Source organism: Heptranchias perlo, chromosome 36 (assembly GCF_035084215.1).
Source record: "Heptranchias perlo isolate sHepPer1 chromosome 36, sHepPer1.hap1, whole genome shotgun sequence".
Classification (NCBI taxonomy): domain Eukaryota; kingdom Metazoa; phylum Chordata; class Chondrichthyes; order Hexanchiformes; family Hexanchidae; genus Heptranchias; species Heptranchias perlo.
This window is the reverse complement of record NC_090360.1, coordinates 9,910,375-9,926,299: the sequence shown is the minus strand read 5'-3', so window position 1 is coordinate 9,926,299 and position 15,925 is coordinate 9,910,375. Positions and strand designations below refer to the sequence as shown.

Genomic DNA, 15,925 nt, shown 5'->3' with positions numbered 1-15,925 from the left:
AGGTAGAGGTCGTGGGTTTGGGAGGTGCTGTCGAAGAAGCCTTGGCGAGTTGCTGCAGTGCATCCTATAAATGGTATACACTGCAGCCACACTGCGCCAGTGGTGAAAGGAGTAAATGTTTAGGGTGGTGGATAAGGGTGCCAATCAAGCAGGTTGCTTTGTCCTGGATGGTGTCGAGCTTCTTGTGTTGTTGGAGCTGCACTCATCCAGACAAGTGGAGAGTATTACCATCACACTCCTGACTTGTGCCTTGTAGATGGTGGAAAGACTTTGGGGAGTCAGGAGGTGAGTCACTCGCCGCAGAATACCCAGCCTCTGACCTGCTCTTGTAACCACAGTATTTATGTGGCAGGTCCAGTTAAGTTTCTGGTCAATGGTGACCCCCAGGATGTTGCTGGTGGGGGAATCAGTGATGGTAATGCCGTTGAGCGTCAAGGGGAGGTGGTCATTGCCTGGCACTTGTCTGGCGCGAATGTTACTTGCCACTTATCAGCCAAAGCCTGGATGTTGTCCAGGTCTTGCTGCACGCGGGCACGGACCACTTCATTATCTGAGGGGTTGCGAATGGAACTGAACACTGTGCAATCATCAGCGAACATCCCCATTTCTGACCTTATGATGGAGGGAAGGTCATTGATGAAGCAGCTGAAGATGGTTGGGCCTAGGATACTGTCCTGAGGAACTCCTGCAATGATGTCCTGGGGCTGAGAGGATTGGCCCCCAACAACCACAACCATCTTCCTTTGTGCTAGGTATGACTCCAGCCACTGGAGAGTTTTCCCCCAGATTCCCATTGACTTCAATTTTACTAGGGCTCCTTGGTGCCACACTCGGTCAAATGCTGCCTTGATGTCAAGGGCAGTCACTTTCACCTCACCTCTGGAATTCAGCTCTTTTATCGATGTTTGGACCAGGGCTGTAATGAGGTCAGGAGCCAAGTGGTCCTGGCGGAACCCAAACTGAGCGTGGGTGAGCAGGTTATTGGTGAGTAAGTGCCGCTTGATAGCACTGTCGACAACACCTTCCATCACTTTGCTGATGATTGAGAGTAGACTGATGGGGCGGATTGGCCTGATTGGATTTGTCCTGCTTTTTGTGGACAGGACATACCTGGGCAATTTTCCACATTGTCGGGTAGATGCCAGTGTTGTAGCTGTACTGGAACAGCTTGGCTAGAGGCGCAGCTCTTTAAAGTTCCTGCAATGTAACATGACTGCTGACAAAATACCAAACTTGCGTAAACGTCCCCTCCTCGCCAATTACCCCATAACACAATCCATCAATGGCTTGCCAAGAAAGCCTTTTAAAAGCGGTCTTCTGCATGTTCTAAACTATTTGAAATTACTGATCGAAAGACAGATGAGGCCTACCGGAAATAACATTTATACTAACTTGTTAGGTTAGGATTTATAAAATGTATGTACTTATAACATTTGACTTTAAAAAATGAACTGTAATTCATTGCTCCATTATAAAGATTACGAAAGTCCAGGGGTCAATCTGAAAACTGTACTGAATTACACAGAATACATCGAAGTTACAACATGGAAACAGGCTATTCTGCTCAACCTATCCATGCTGGCGTTTACCCTCCAAACAAGCAAATAGTCCTAATCACATATATCCAACCCATTCCCATATCCCTTTAACCACCTATCCAATTAATCTTGAATGTTGACATCATTTCTATCTCAACCATTAACCCTGGAAGTGAATTCCAGAGCCTCACAACTCTCTGTATAACTCCTGCCCTCTGTTCCAAATCTTTTACATTTAATCTTGTATCTATGGCTCCTTGATCTTGATTGTTCAATTGCTGGAAACAGGATGCTTCTTTCTACTCTGTCCCATCCTTTCATAATGTTAATACATCTGTCATATCGCCTGGTATTCTGTATTGTTCTAACCAAAAAAAGAGCCAATTTTTCAAACCTTTCTTTGTATTTGTATTTCTTCATTTTGGGCAACCTCCTAGTGAATCTGTGCTGTACCCTCTCTAAAGCTTCAATATCCTTCCCATAGCATGCAGCTCAAAGTGACACATTGCAGTCTCACTGAGGTCTTAAGATTTTATCTCGGCTCATTCCATCTGGGCTTTTATATTCCATATGACTTGTGAAAAAAAACCTAGAATTCCATTGGCTGCTTTTTTTTTTACAGCCTTATCAACCTGAGGTGCTGTTTTTAAAATCCTGCGACCCTGTACCCCCAAATCCCTCTGTTGTTCCACAGCATTGAGTCGACTTCCATTCAAAGTATAATTACTGCTGATATTTCTTTACCAAAATGAATCATCTCACACTGACACTAAAATCCATCTGCTACTTTTTAAGCATATTCCCCCATCTTATCATTAACATTCCAATGCAGCTTCCTTTGGTCTTCCAAAGAATTAACTATGCCTCCTATTATGGTATTATCTGCCAATTTCAGCATCACTCCCTCTAGGCCGATATCCAAATCATTTATGGTGGGCCCAGAACTGAATCCTGTGGAACACCACTATCCACTTCCAATCACTCTGAAAAACTACCTTCAACTCCGACTCTTTGTTTTTTCCCTTCTAACAAAATTTTCATCCAGTTTACTATCCTTCCCCTAATTCCATACCCCTTAATCTTCTCCAATAGCCCCCTTGTCAAAGGCTTTCTGAAAGTCTGACCATATCCAATCTCCCATGTGGAATTTGTTGATCTCAGCCAGCAGTGGCATTAGGGACACTTGAAAAAAAAATCCTTGTATTTCTGTCATGTCTCATCATGTCAAAATATCTTAAAGCGCTGCAGATAATGAATTAATTTGAAGAGCAGCAAGTGTATTTATGTAGGCCAACATGGTAGCCATTCTGGAAAAGCAACATTCTATAAACAATCATAAGATGGACAGCCAATTAATCTATTTTTTGGTGAGGTAGGAATGTTGGCAAGGAACTCAAGAGAACTTCTTACTCTTTGAGTAGGCCATGGCGTTTTTAACTAGCACTTGAACCAAGTGCCAGCCTAGATTATGGTCTTATTAATTGGTATGTGGCTCAAACACACAACATTCTGAGCAAGGAACAACTAAGCCCAGCTACTACAATTAGCTGCGGAGTTCCAAGGAAAGGGAGAAAACAGCCAGAATTCTTATGCTGAAATCATGATCCAGTGACCCCCCCACTGTAAAGTGCTCATGCTTGGATGTCGTGTGAGGACGGTCTCAGCTTCGGCCGTTCTGCTCCTCATGGTTGAATCACTTTTAATACATGAAGAACAGCATTTGGATGAGACACCTAAAGGCGGCTGCAGAAACTGATCCCAGCACGAGTCAGTGTCTTCAGCAGCAGAGAGGAGAAAATTGAGGGAGGAAAAACAAAACAAAAAAATTTCCCTGTCAGTCTGCTCTCTCCAGTGTTAAATTTTAATATGTGAAAGACTAACAACAGCAATAAAAGAAAATAAAAGCTGTGGAAGTGGAATATGGTTAAATGTTCTCCAAGCAAATAATTCAGTGAAATTAGCCAAAGGCATCAAGATTTTAAAAACGGTCTGAACTTAATTTTGCACATCATTATGAATGGGTGCACCCTGTAGAAAGTCATGCAGCAGATTTCAAGACTACAAAAAGTCCACCTTCTTTCTCATACATTAGCAGAAACTATAAATTAGTTCAGAATGACTAAAAACAATTATTTTTCCACAGTATCAACTGGTTGATTTACAGCCCTCAGCCAGAACAAAGTACACAAGAGCACTTGGTATCAGCTAATCATTAATCTCCACATTAAGTCCTTGGCAATCACCAACAGATTCCAATCAGCCCTGAAGAATGAGCAGCATCTTTATTGATCCACATTTAGCCATTCAATTTTCTGTCTTATTAAACTTGTGATAGGTCACAAGCACTCAGGAAAAGCTACAGAGCCCTTGTTACCTCAAATCCGAATTCTGCTATTATCGTACAGAGTTTCACCATCATGTAAAATAAAAACAGCACTTAATGGAAGGCATTATCCAGCAAAAATGGCATAAAAGTTAATGTAGCATTGCTCCATTTCAAAACCTAAGTAATCTTACTAGACCACTGCCCTTTGACAGCAGTTTAAAGCACTTCAGTGGATAGTGATGGATCTTCTTCTCTTACTTAAAGGATTAATGATGAAAATGGTAATTTTGTTAATTTTTAAATTGAATAATTGAACCAAAAAATCAAATGAGCTTAATGCAAGGCTATGCTTGAATCTCTACAGGTCTGCTTTTAAGATTTAAGTGATGACATAACAAGTGTATTCTTTTATGTTTACTTCCAATGGTAACAAGTAGCCCTGAAGGATACAAAGGTCACTTCAAACAGAGCATTTTCAAATCATATTCAATATATTGCATTTTCTACAATAATCTTCATGTGCATCAATCACATTTAAAACTGTTCCCAATTACTGCTCAATGCATTACATACGCAATATAATGTTGCTGAGGTTTCCACAATAGTTTCCTTACTTTTTCAGTTCTATTTTTGATAGCTAATTGTTCTTTTCTACAAAAAAGACTCCACAGATTGACTTTACATGATCAGTTATTCATTATCAGTGTAATTTGTAGGAATGTATCACTACTATAAGGATAATCTGTAGTCTCATAAGAAATTTTAAAATGAGTCAGGCACATGAATGAGAATTGAACTCACAAAAAACATAAGTAAATATTGCTTGCTTGCCATGAAGTGACGGAAAAATATGAAAACTTCTTGCATATTTTCAAATGCGCTGTTGAATCCAAAGATGAAGTTTTAGAATTAAAAGAAAGATTTGTTCAACTAGATACTTTTGTATTTAATCCAGGATAAACATTTTATAAATAAAATGTATACAATTTAAAGTCAATCTCCATTTTCTAATACCCTCACAATGCTTGAAAATAAAAGACCAAGTGTACCTTCCTCCCAAGCAGATGGCTACAGTTTTGAACGCCAGTACTGCGTGTCACTTCAGCATTCAAATGAATGTTGGGAATGAGCTGTGTCAGTTCTAAGATAAAGCCTCACCATGGCAAGTTGTCCCATTTGAAGGCAAGGAAAATTGGAGTGCCAACATGCCCCGATATAAGTACACCTAATGTCAGATAGCAGTAAAAGCAATATTGCCGATGATTGTGCAGTCACCCATAGCTCAAACTTTTATCTTTCTTCCCCACTCCCCCAAAAATTGTAGCTGAACAGAAATTCTGAAAAAGGGTCCGCTCCCAAAATATAAACTTATCTGTTCTCTGCACAGATGCTGATTAACATGCTGTGCATTTCCAGCATTTTCTGTTGAACAGAATGATGAAGAAACTAAGGACAAAAATAAAGGTCAACAACGTCAAACACATTTGGTTGCAAGTCTACCGTAACAGGGTCTGGTAACACTCACCATCAGTGCACCTTACACTTCATTTCCATACTTTCCTGTATATTACACATACTTAAAGTAATACATCCCAACCATTGCTTCAAGCCTTTTACTCCATCTTCTCCACCCCTGACAATCTTGCTTCATAGTTTGCAACCACTGCAATCGTCGAATCAAGCCAAACTGGAATAATCACACTTTGTACTTTCGTGGTAAGTCCATCTTTCCATGAGCAACAAAAAGCCCCCCCTGCTGTGCTTGCACCTGTTTTCCTCTTTTGTCGATGGCATATTGTAACACCTCCCCAGACATTTTATAAGTTCCTTCTAGAATGCCGTACAATTTTTTGAATTTATTTTCTCCTATTGTTTCTTGGAACTAGGTAATCTAATGGGGATCCGGATGATGCATTGATTAGAACACTGTCCTTTCACCCTTTCGGACCTGTGTTATAATCCAGCCCAGACTGATGGAATGGCACATTCTGATGGTTGTAAGACCTCAAGTGAAATGAGTTTGTCCTGGCTGGTTCCACTTCACAATATAAAACTGTCTACAATTTTGTACCAAATTGGCAGTATCACTCAGGTAGACCACTAAAATGGCTGGTGAGAGAAATGGACATGTCATGCTGGCACAGTTGGTGATCTATGAGACTTGGACTGTGAAATATGATTGGAGCTAAGCAGAGGCAGCTTTATAATCAATTTGAACTATGATATACATAACATGGAAATGCTGGACACAGATGCTGGGTTCAGAAAGTGGAAAAATATTCCTTGCATTCATATCCTCCATATCATTGAGCACAAAAAGTTCACCTCTTTCAAAAATAAAATTATATTTAAAAGGCTTCGTCTGTTGTGTCTATTTGAATTGTTTCAGTAGCAGCTTAGTTGGATACTACTTCAATATTTGTCAAGTATTCGAGATGTGATAAGGTGCTATATAAATACAAGTGTCTCAGTCTGAAAAAGTGATCACTTCCTATTCTTCTATAAGTAATACTCGCATTGTTATGGAGTAGTTCTACCCCACAATAATAAATGAACACGTTTATTTTTGGTTCTCTTGTTGGCAATGATTAATTTGACAAATATCACTTTTTATTGAATGTGACTTTTATTTATAAAATTGTTGCATCCGACACAAAAAGCTGATTACACATAAAAGAAATTCAAAACAGACAACTCAGTCAACCCAATACATTTAATAGTAATTAATCCAAAGCAATTTTCAAGAGGAAACTACTGTTCAGTATTTCCTCCTTTCATCTTCCCCAATTATAAATTTGAAAAGAAAAAAATTCCATTAGGAATAATATTCAGTTTTCATCCCAACATTTCTACCTGGACTCCCCCATGCCAACCCCTCAAGAGACCAAAGATGCATCAAGTCAGTTGCAACCACTGATTTACGCTCAGCTGAAATCAGTGACAAACAGAATCAGTCAGCTGCTGGTTTCAAAGAATGGAGATAGTCATCCATGAAGGAAAAGGTTGGCAATCTTGAGTGGACATCTGCTGTTCCAAGCCAGCAGCAGTCAAGTATGGCTGTGTACTTGCCTGACACTGGTTTAGGGAATTAATGTCCACTCCAGATCAGCACCCAAGAAAGAAAAAAGGACAGTGCTCTCTAATTGTTCAACAACACAGCTTTTCACTGAGAACAAATCAGTGTCTCCACCTGACCCAGTATGTCAGTCTCAACAGGCTGGCAGAATTAAACATTTAGCTGACCTGGTAGGACTGATTTTTTTTTAAAACCAAATGTGGGGAAAGATAAAAAGACAGGCAAAATATGGTAAAACAAAGGAAATGATTATTGAATCAACCTCCCAAACCCGCGACCTCTACCACCTAGAAGGACAAGAGCAGCAGGCACATGGGAACAACACCACCTGCACGTTCCCCTCCAAGTCACACACCATCCCGACTTGGAAATATATCGCCGTTCCTTCATCGTCGCTGGGTCAAAATCCTGGAACTCCCTTCCTAACAGCACTGTGGGAGAACCGTCACCACACGGACTGCAGCGGTTCAAGAAGGCGGCTCACCACCACCTTCTCAAGGGCAATTAGGGATGGGCAATAAATGCCGGCCTCGCCAGCGATGCCCACATCCCATGAACGAATAAAAAAAAATTATTTAACTTCAGGTCATGGCATAACCATGATATTAAATACCATCTCAACCTTGCTGTAAAAGTACTTTCCCCTTACACAAAGTGCTATTCTCCTTTATACTACTGAATGCATCCATAATACTGAACTGTGCAAAATATGATATTAATTTTGCATGACAAAGTTATGACTTAAAACTTAAAGTCTGCACCTAATATCTTTTTCTATGTAGTATTCCTGGTAGTCCCTGTGTTGTGATATTCTACCTAAATTTCAGTGAAGTGATCAATTATCCTGAGTAACTGCTGCTATACATTTAAACATAATTGATGTCATAAAGGCTTATTGCACTGTAATCTATTTAATTAAATATAGAATCCAAACAGTTAATTTGCCAAGAAAAAGAAAAGCAATTTTGACAATTAAAGAAAGGAGAAAATACTTGCATTTATATAGCACCATATCACAGTCTCAGTCCCTAAGCACTTTACAGCTTATGAATTACTTTTGAGCCACTGTTATATCGGCAAGCGTAGCAGACAATTTATGAATCACAAGATCTCACGAACATCAAATATATTGAAGGTTCAATTGATTTGTGGTTCAAGGAAAATTGCTGTCCAGGGCATCAGGAAAACTTCTTGTTCTTCTTTGAACAGTGCTATGAGATCTTTTCTGTCCATTTGAATAGGTAGAAAGGGCCTCGGTTCAACATCTCATCTGAAAGACAGTACCTTCGACAATGGCAGTGCTCTCTCAGCACTGTACTGAAATGCCAGCCAAGTTTGTGGTGGGGCTTGAACCCACAACCTTCTGACTCAGAGATAGCAAGATTGCTACCAACTGATAACTTAAATAATATTCAGGATTTAAAACACTTTTTAAATACGGAGTTTCAAATTAGTTACTGGAATGTAAAACATTTGCTGTTAGCTCAGGAATTTATATATTTACATGACTTCTGTCAACTACTTTCCCTGATGATTCACAGAAATCAATAATCAGTTAACCAGATTTTTTTTGTGCTCATTATGTGCTGGGCAATGGTCCATTCCATTTTCAACATTCAATGTGAGCGTTAAGTATTCCCAGATCAGGCAGAGCAAAGTTGGAGTAAAGCTACCTTTATGATGCCCTCAAGCTCCCTTTGGTCTGCCTCCAACAATATGCCTCAGCCCCAATCTCAATAGAACACCTATGCATCAATGTGATAACTTTCCATTTCCTACACAATCCATCTTTTGGTCTTCCTGAATGAGATCGCAAATTTAATACCAATTGGTGCCATATTATGGGCAGTTTTCTGCTATGTGAATTATAGAGTCTTCGAGACTGTCCAAACTCATTTCACGTACAGCCAGCAGACACAGGAGATTTTCGTCCCACCAGTCTGGACTGGATTTGAACCCAGGTCCCAGATGTACTTCAACCAACTGCATCTACTCTGTACCCCTAAATTTAACTTCTAAAATTTATCTCAAGTGGAGATACTGAAAATACAATTTTTTTAACAAAATTATGTTACGGATTTCTCCCTCCCCCCGTTCAATATAATTGAATAACAAAACTTAATTTTTGCTCCTTCAGGATACAGCATTGGAAAAAATATATTTCATTTCAATAAATAAATGACGTAAGTCTATGTAGTAGTTTTGTCCTTAAGGCAGGGCATTAAAATGATAGAAACTATAGTATAGTTGCTGTGTAAACTTATTTACTGGTGTGTATGTATATATTATGTGCACTCACGCGCACACACACACATATGTGTCAGACAGTTAAATTTTGCATCTGTACCAATCTACTTAATTGCTTTTTGCGTATATGGGCAAACAGCTGAATTCCTTTTCAATATTAAACATATGAAAGGAAAGTGTAATTTAATGCTTTTCACCAATCAACAACAACTTGCATTTATATAGCCACTTCACAGAGACGTGATAAAAGAAAATGGACACCAAGACAAAGAAGGAGATATCAGGAGCGATGGCCAAATGCTTGGTCAAAGAAGTGGATTTTAAAGAGGGTCTTAAAAGGAGGAGATGGGAGGTGGAGAGATGGAAGGGCTTAGGGAGGGAACTCCTGAGCATGGGGCAGAGGTGGCTGAAGGCATAGCTGCCAGTGGTGGGGTGAAGGAAACGGAGGATGCACAAGAGGTCAGAGGTGCAGGGGTGTGTGGGGGATTGTAGGCTGGAGGAGATGGAGAGCGGTAAGACCATGGAGGGGTTTTAACAAGAGGATGAGAATTTTACATTTGAGGCGTTGGGGGAACGGGAGCCAATGTTGGTCAGCAAGGACTGAGGTGATAGGTGAGCAGGACTTGGCACGGGATAGGATATAGGCAGCAGAAGTTTAGATAGATAATTAGAGTTTACATAGAGTGGCGGATGGGAGGCTGGCCAAGAGACCATAGGAATAGTTGAGCCTTGAGGTGACAAAGGCATGTATGATGGTTTCAGTAGCAAATGGGCTGAGGTAGGGGCAGAGCAAGGACAAACATCTGACTATAGTGAAAAACTTCAAATATAACAAAAATTAATTAAGAACAATCTCTTCAAAATCCACATTCAATTACTCTCAAACTACAGTGGAATACTGTGTACAGTTCTGGGCACCGTACCTTAGACAGGATATATTGACCTTGGAAGGAGTGCAACGCAGATTTGCCAGAATATTACCAGGGCTCCAAGGGTTAAATTATGAGGAGAGATTATATGAACTAGGTTTGTATTCCCTGGAATAGAGACGATTGAGGGGTGATTTGATTGAGGATTTTGAAAGGAATTCAAAGGGTAGATAGAGAGGAACTTTTTTCACTGGTGGGGGAGTCTAGGACAAAGGGATATAACCTCATAACGTAACAGTGATTTCAGCAGTTGGATGTCATTCTGCGGAGTCTGCTTATTGTTTAAATGTACAATACCCGATCTACATAGCACCTAGTCCTCCACGTAAGTTAATATCTCACTGCTGAATATTGTTCCCACCTTTGGGCAGAATTTTATTAAAAAACTGATTCATTTGCCAACCCATAAGCCTCTTTTGTTTTCTATTACCATGCTGTCTCATTGTGATGTATGCAGTTATTCTTAATTCTACTATTCTTAATTTGAAATGACAAAGGAGTAATAATGACCTTTTAAAAAAAACCCAGCCCCAACAGCCTGACCCCTTCTATTAGTCATACATGAATTTGTCCAGACTTCAAGAAGTGAAACCTCAAGCCTCGCTGAGTTTCGTTACCTACCTGGGTACAAACATCTGGTAGTCGCAGAGCCATTTCGACCATCTCAGGCAAAAGGGACTGCAGAAGGTGCTGTGTTTCAACATCATCTAAATCCTAAAAAAAAATAAAAAAACTTACTAAGTTGTTGCAATAATTGAATCCATGTCCTGTGCAGTATTGCTGCAGTGTCCTAGGGTAAAAGGTGTTAAAGGCATCTACATATTCAGCACAGTAATGTTAGCATGATGAACATTAGTCAGTAAAATGATTGCCAAGCAATTACATTAATACTGCATCATACTACATAGCAAAGTGAAAGAGGGGGCATTTTTTTAATTTAAAAAAAGCTCTCATCATTTTCCGTGAAATCGGAAATAACTCACTATTAAAAGGTGCACATGTTTATTACTGTGTAATAGTTTCAAATAAATTTTCAATATAAAAATAAATGATTTTTGGCTGTCATTTCTAAAAAAAATTTAAGTTTTGAAATGTACATGAAATAACACAAGTAAAAGCAGTTTTTGTGGCATTGCAACGGTGTGAATGGCATGCATGTCTTGGATCCATGAGCTAACCCAAGGCAGGTATATTTTCCTTGGTCAATTAGATGTTTAACATGCATGAAAATCCATTATCTTGTTTAGAAGTCCTCAACCAAGCTACTGAGAAATTTGCAAAGGTAGAATGCTGTTTGCCTGCCGTCAAGTGCACACACTCTCCCCATAGAGACATACCCTCTACATAAACTCAGAGATTAAGTGCAGGTTGGCACACCCAATGCTTAGTGTTGTGTGCATTGTGCCAACACAAAGCATTGGTAAGCTTCTAGCTGCTTATCCATCCAGGAATTATGGTGGACACTTAGCTCTGAATATAGGCTCAAATTTTTTTCTTACACCTAGCTTCCAGGTAATGCCTTCCAGCAGTCTTCATCCCAAATTTAGATATTCAACTGACATCTACCTTTAGCATGGTGGAATAACTTAGAAAGGGCAGCTTGCAACACATCAGCCACCTCAATGTTCAAGTCCAGTGCCGAATACCAGACTTACTCATCACCAACTGCTTAATCTGGGTCCTCACATAATTCACTTTGGCAAAGATCAAGGACCAGAATTAAATCCAAAAATGAAAGAAAACCTAGTAAGCAGAAAACAGGGAAACAGACAGAAAAAAAGGATGAATGAAGTTACAATGGAAAGGAGGGAAGAGCAAGCTTTTTTTTTCTGAATGCTCTGATCAAATAGCAAGACAGAACAGATCCCACAAAGAAAAGTAGCACTGTTCACTGTTGCTAGTCCATCTCTTTTACGTTATCTCTACATTACACCTATTAACTTGAGATCAATATTTTAAAAAAATGCAAGCTGTGCATCAGACTTGCACCATCTGCTCACTTTCCAATGGATTGGGGTAGGGGGGAGAAGGAAAGCACAGATCTGTGCCGACAGATTTGGACATAGGCCCAAGTACTGCTGAATCATCTCAATTCTGACCTATTTGAAAAGAGCTGACAAAACAGTCAGCTCTTTCTAATTTGTGGAACTTGGAAAGCAAAGTACTGTGTTTATAGTTTGTTTTTGAAGTTTTGTAGCGGCCAAGTTCAAAGATTAGCTTCATTCAAACTGTACACGGCAATAATGAAGCAAGAGGACCTCAGTTACTTCAATACTAGCTCACACCAATCATTTTATTTCACTGTACTTCTGGCACCAGTGCACTGAAAATCTCAGCAGGACACTGGCACCAAAGTTGCAATTTAAAGTTCTCAGAGGTATAATCTGCAATGCGTCTTTTGCCCCTTCCATGACCGTGGAAGTTGTATGAAAGAAGGAAACACCGATGTTCACTGGAGTCCTTTTTAAAAACATTGGCAATGCAAATATAATTGTGCAGTGATGGGTTATGTAGGCAAACGTGGCAGTCATTTGTGCACAGCAAGATTCCATAACCGAATAAGACGAGTGACCAGTTAATGTATTTTGCTAGGTGGTAGATGAAGCAAGAATGCTGTCCAAGACAGTGGGAGAGCTTCCCTGCTCTCCTTTGAAAAGCGGCATGAGGTCTTTGATGTCCACTTCAACCAATGAAAGGACAGTTCCTTCAATGAGCAATTTACAAACCCCTCTATTAGGTTCACTATGTATATTTTAAAACATGTTTACAGTTAGATTGTAAAATGAAATAAAAGTATTAATGAGAGTTTGTTTAAAATTGTTTTATGCTTTATAGCCAAATGGCTTATTTTACACATCTATAGGTAGAAGTGTAGAAATTGCTTTGAGCTACGTGATTCCTGAAGATCGTTATTTTCCTATTAACTTTAATTACAGTAGGTTAGATTGATTTTTCCTTGGCTGCAATGCTGTGAACAAGAGCATCACCTGATTTTCCTTATATCCCAAATATCTGATCATCACTATACAGTCATACATGCTTTCACAATCCTTACCAAAAGTACCATCTTTAATTTAAGCAGCCTTTTTGTACTGATTTTACTTATTTTTTCTAGGTTTGATCAATAGAAAGGCAACTCCAAACTAACCAGACTGATTCACTGCTCCAAAATAAACTAATTCAAGACCTGATTCAGAATGGCCCTGATTGTGTCAAAATATATGAAATAATAAAATTCATAGATCCGTCTCCTTTCGGAGGACAATCTGGGCTGTTACGACTAGCAAAAGATAAGTTTTACATTTCAAAGCAACACTACTAAAATCTTAATAGGTCACCAGAGGTTTAATTTCCTCTGTATGGGTATTTTTAGTGTGCTGGTTAACACATTTGCATTAAATTCAATTACAGCTATTTTAATGCAATTGTTAATCTGGCTAATGGATGGAGGAAATGAAACTCCTGGAAGTTATTTTAAACCACTGATTAGGAAGTATCTCTAATATTTATCATTTTGAATAATGAATTTGCTTAGATGTTGTAACCTACTCCAGTTTTCTACAGCAATAACTAAAACATTCTAGCATATTTTACGTTGGAATAGGGATCTGGGAACATAAGACACAAAAAAACATGTTGGCACATTCATTGGCAAATACCAACAAAAACGTGATGCAACTTTGAGCTGTGACAATATAACTATGATGTGGAGATGCCGGTGATGGACTGGGGTTGACAATTGTAAACAATTTTACAACACCAAGTTATAGTCCAGCAATTTTATTTTAAATTCACAAGCTTTCGGAGATTTTCTCCTTCCTCAGGCAAATGTTGATCTTGAAACATTTGCCTGAGGAAGGAGAAAATCTCCGAAAGCTTGTGAATTTAAAATAAAATTGCTGGACTATAACTTGGTGTTGTAAAATTGTTTACAATATAACTAAATCACCTTGCATTGACAATCACTTATTTATAACAAACTGCCAGAGTACCTGCAAAAAAATATACTCTGAGGTTTGTGACACAGAGTCCTAGAAAATGGAAACAGAACTATGAACCCAAACATTACTGCATTTCAGTATTCTTTGAATATTTTTTGTAGTGGGTAAATGAAGAGATTGTGGATATATTGAGGCCACTAGGTCTAATCCCTGGTCCTTGCTGAAGCATTTGGACCTCAGCTGAGGCAGTAGTGGAAGCTCTGTACCTTTTTTTAAAAAATCATTCAGGGGATGAGGGCGTCGCTGACAGGGCCAGCGTTTATTGCCTATCCCTAATTGCTCTTGAGAAGGTGGTGGTGAGCTGCCTTCTTGAACCACTGCAGTGTGTGTGGTGAAGGTGCTCCCATGCTGCTGTTAGGTAGGGAGTTCCAGGATTTTGACCCAGCGACAATGAAGGAACGCCGATATATTTCCAAGTCGGGATGGTGTGTGACTTGGAGGGGAACATGCGGGTGGTGGTGTTCCCATGTGCTTGCTGCCCTTGTCCTTCTAGGTGGTAGAGGTCGCGGGTTTGGGAGGTGCTGTCGAAGAAGCCTTGGCGATTTGCTGCAGTGCATCTTGCAGATGGTACACTGTAGCCACAATGCGCCGGTGGTGGAGGGAGTGAATGTTTAAGGTAGTGGATGGGGTGCCAATCAAGCGGGCTGCTTTGTCCTGGATGGTGTCAAGCTTCTCGAGTGTTGTTGGAGCTGCTCTCATCCAGGCAAGTGGAGAGTATTCCAACACACTCCTGATTTGTGCCTTGTAGATGTTGGAAAAGCTTTGGGGAGTCAGGAATACTCAGAATACTCTGCCTCATTCCTGCTCTTGTAGCCAGAGTATTTATGTGTGCAGTTTAGTTTCTGGTCAACAGTGACCCACTGGATGTTGATGGTGGGGGATTCGGCGATGGTAATGCCGTTGAATGTCAAGGGAAGGTGGTAAGACTTCCTCTTGTTGGAGATGGTCATTGTCTGGCACGAATGTTACTTGCCATTTATCAGCTCAAGCCTGGATATTGTCCAGGTCTTGCTGCATGTGGGCATGGACTGCTTCATTATGAGGGGTTGTGAATGGAACTAATCACTGTGCAATCCGTTCAAGAGTCCGCCCAGGACCACTCGGCTCCAGACCTCATTACAGCCCTGGTCCAAACATGGAGAAAAGAGCTGAATTCCAGAGGTGAGGTGAGAGTGACTGCCCTTGACATCAAGGCAGCATTTGACCAAGTGTGGCACCAAGGAGCCCTAGTAAAATTGAAGTCAGTGGGAATCAGGGGGAAAACTCTCCAGTGGCTGGAGTCATACCTAGCACAAAGGAAGATGGTAGTGGTTGTTGGAGGCCAATCATCCTAGCCCTAGGACATTGCTGCAGGAGTTCCCCAGGGCAGTGTCCGAGGGCCAACCATCTTTAGCTGCTTCATCAATGACCTTCCCTCCATCATAAGGTCAGAAATGGGGATGTTTGCTGATGATTGCACAGTGTTCAGTTCCATTCGCAACCCCTCAGTTAATGAATTAGTCCGAGCCCGCGTGCAGCAAGACTTGGGCTGATAAGTGGCAAGTAACATTTGCGCCAGACAAGTGCCAGGACAAAGCAACCTGCTTGATTGGCACCCTTATCCACCACCCTAAACATTTACTCCCTTCACCACCGGCGCACCGTGGCTGCAGTGTGCACCATCCACAGGATGCAATGCAGCAACTTGCCAAGGCTTCTTCGACAGCACCTCCCAAACCCGCGACCTTTACCATCTAGAAGGACAAGGGCAGCAGACAGATGGGAACACCACCACCTGCACGTTCGCCTCCAAATCACACACCATCCCG

The 15,925-nt window shown here is 40.4% G+C and overlaps 1 protein-coding gene across 2 annotated transcripts in view; it reads right to left on the bottom strand.

The window, feature by feature from the left end:
• Positions 1-15,925, bottom strand: part of parga (poly (ADP-ribose) glycohydrolase a) — a 163,481-nt gene that overhangs the window by 86,425 nt on the left and 61,131 nt on the right. For both annotated transcript variants that reach the window (XM_067972525.1, XM_067972524.1), the window contains exon 8: positions 10,738-10,830. In XM_067972525.1, the coding sequence (XP_067828626.1) occupies positions 10,738-10,830 (93 nt within the window). The remainder of the gene's footprint in view (positions 1-10,737; positions 10,831-15,925) is intronic.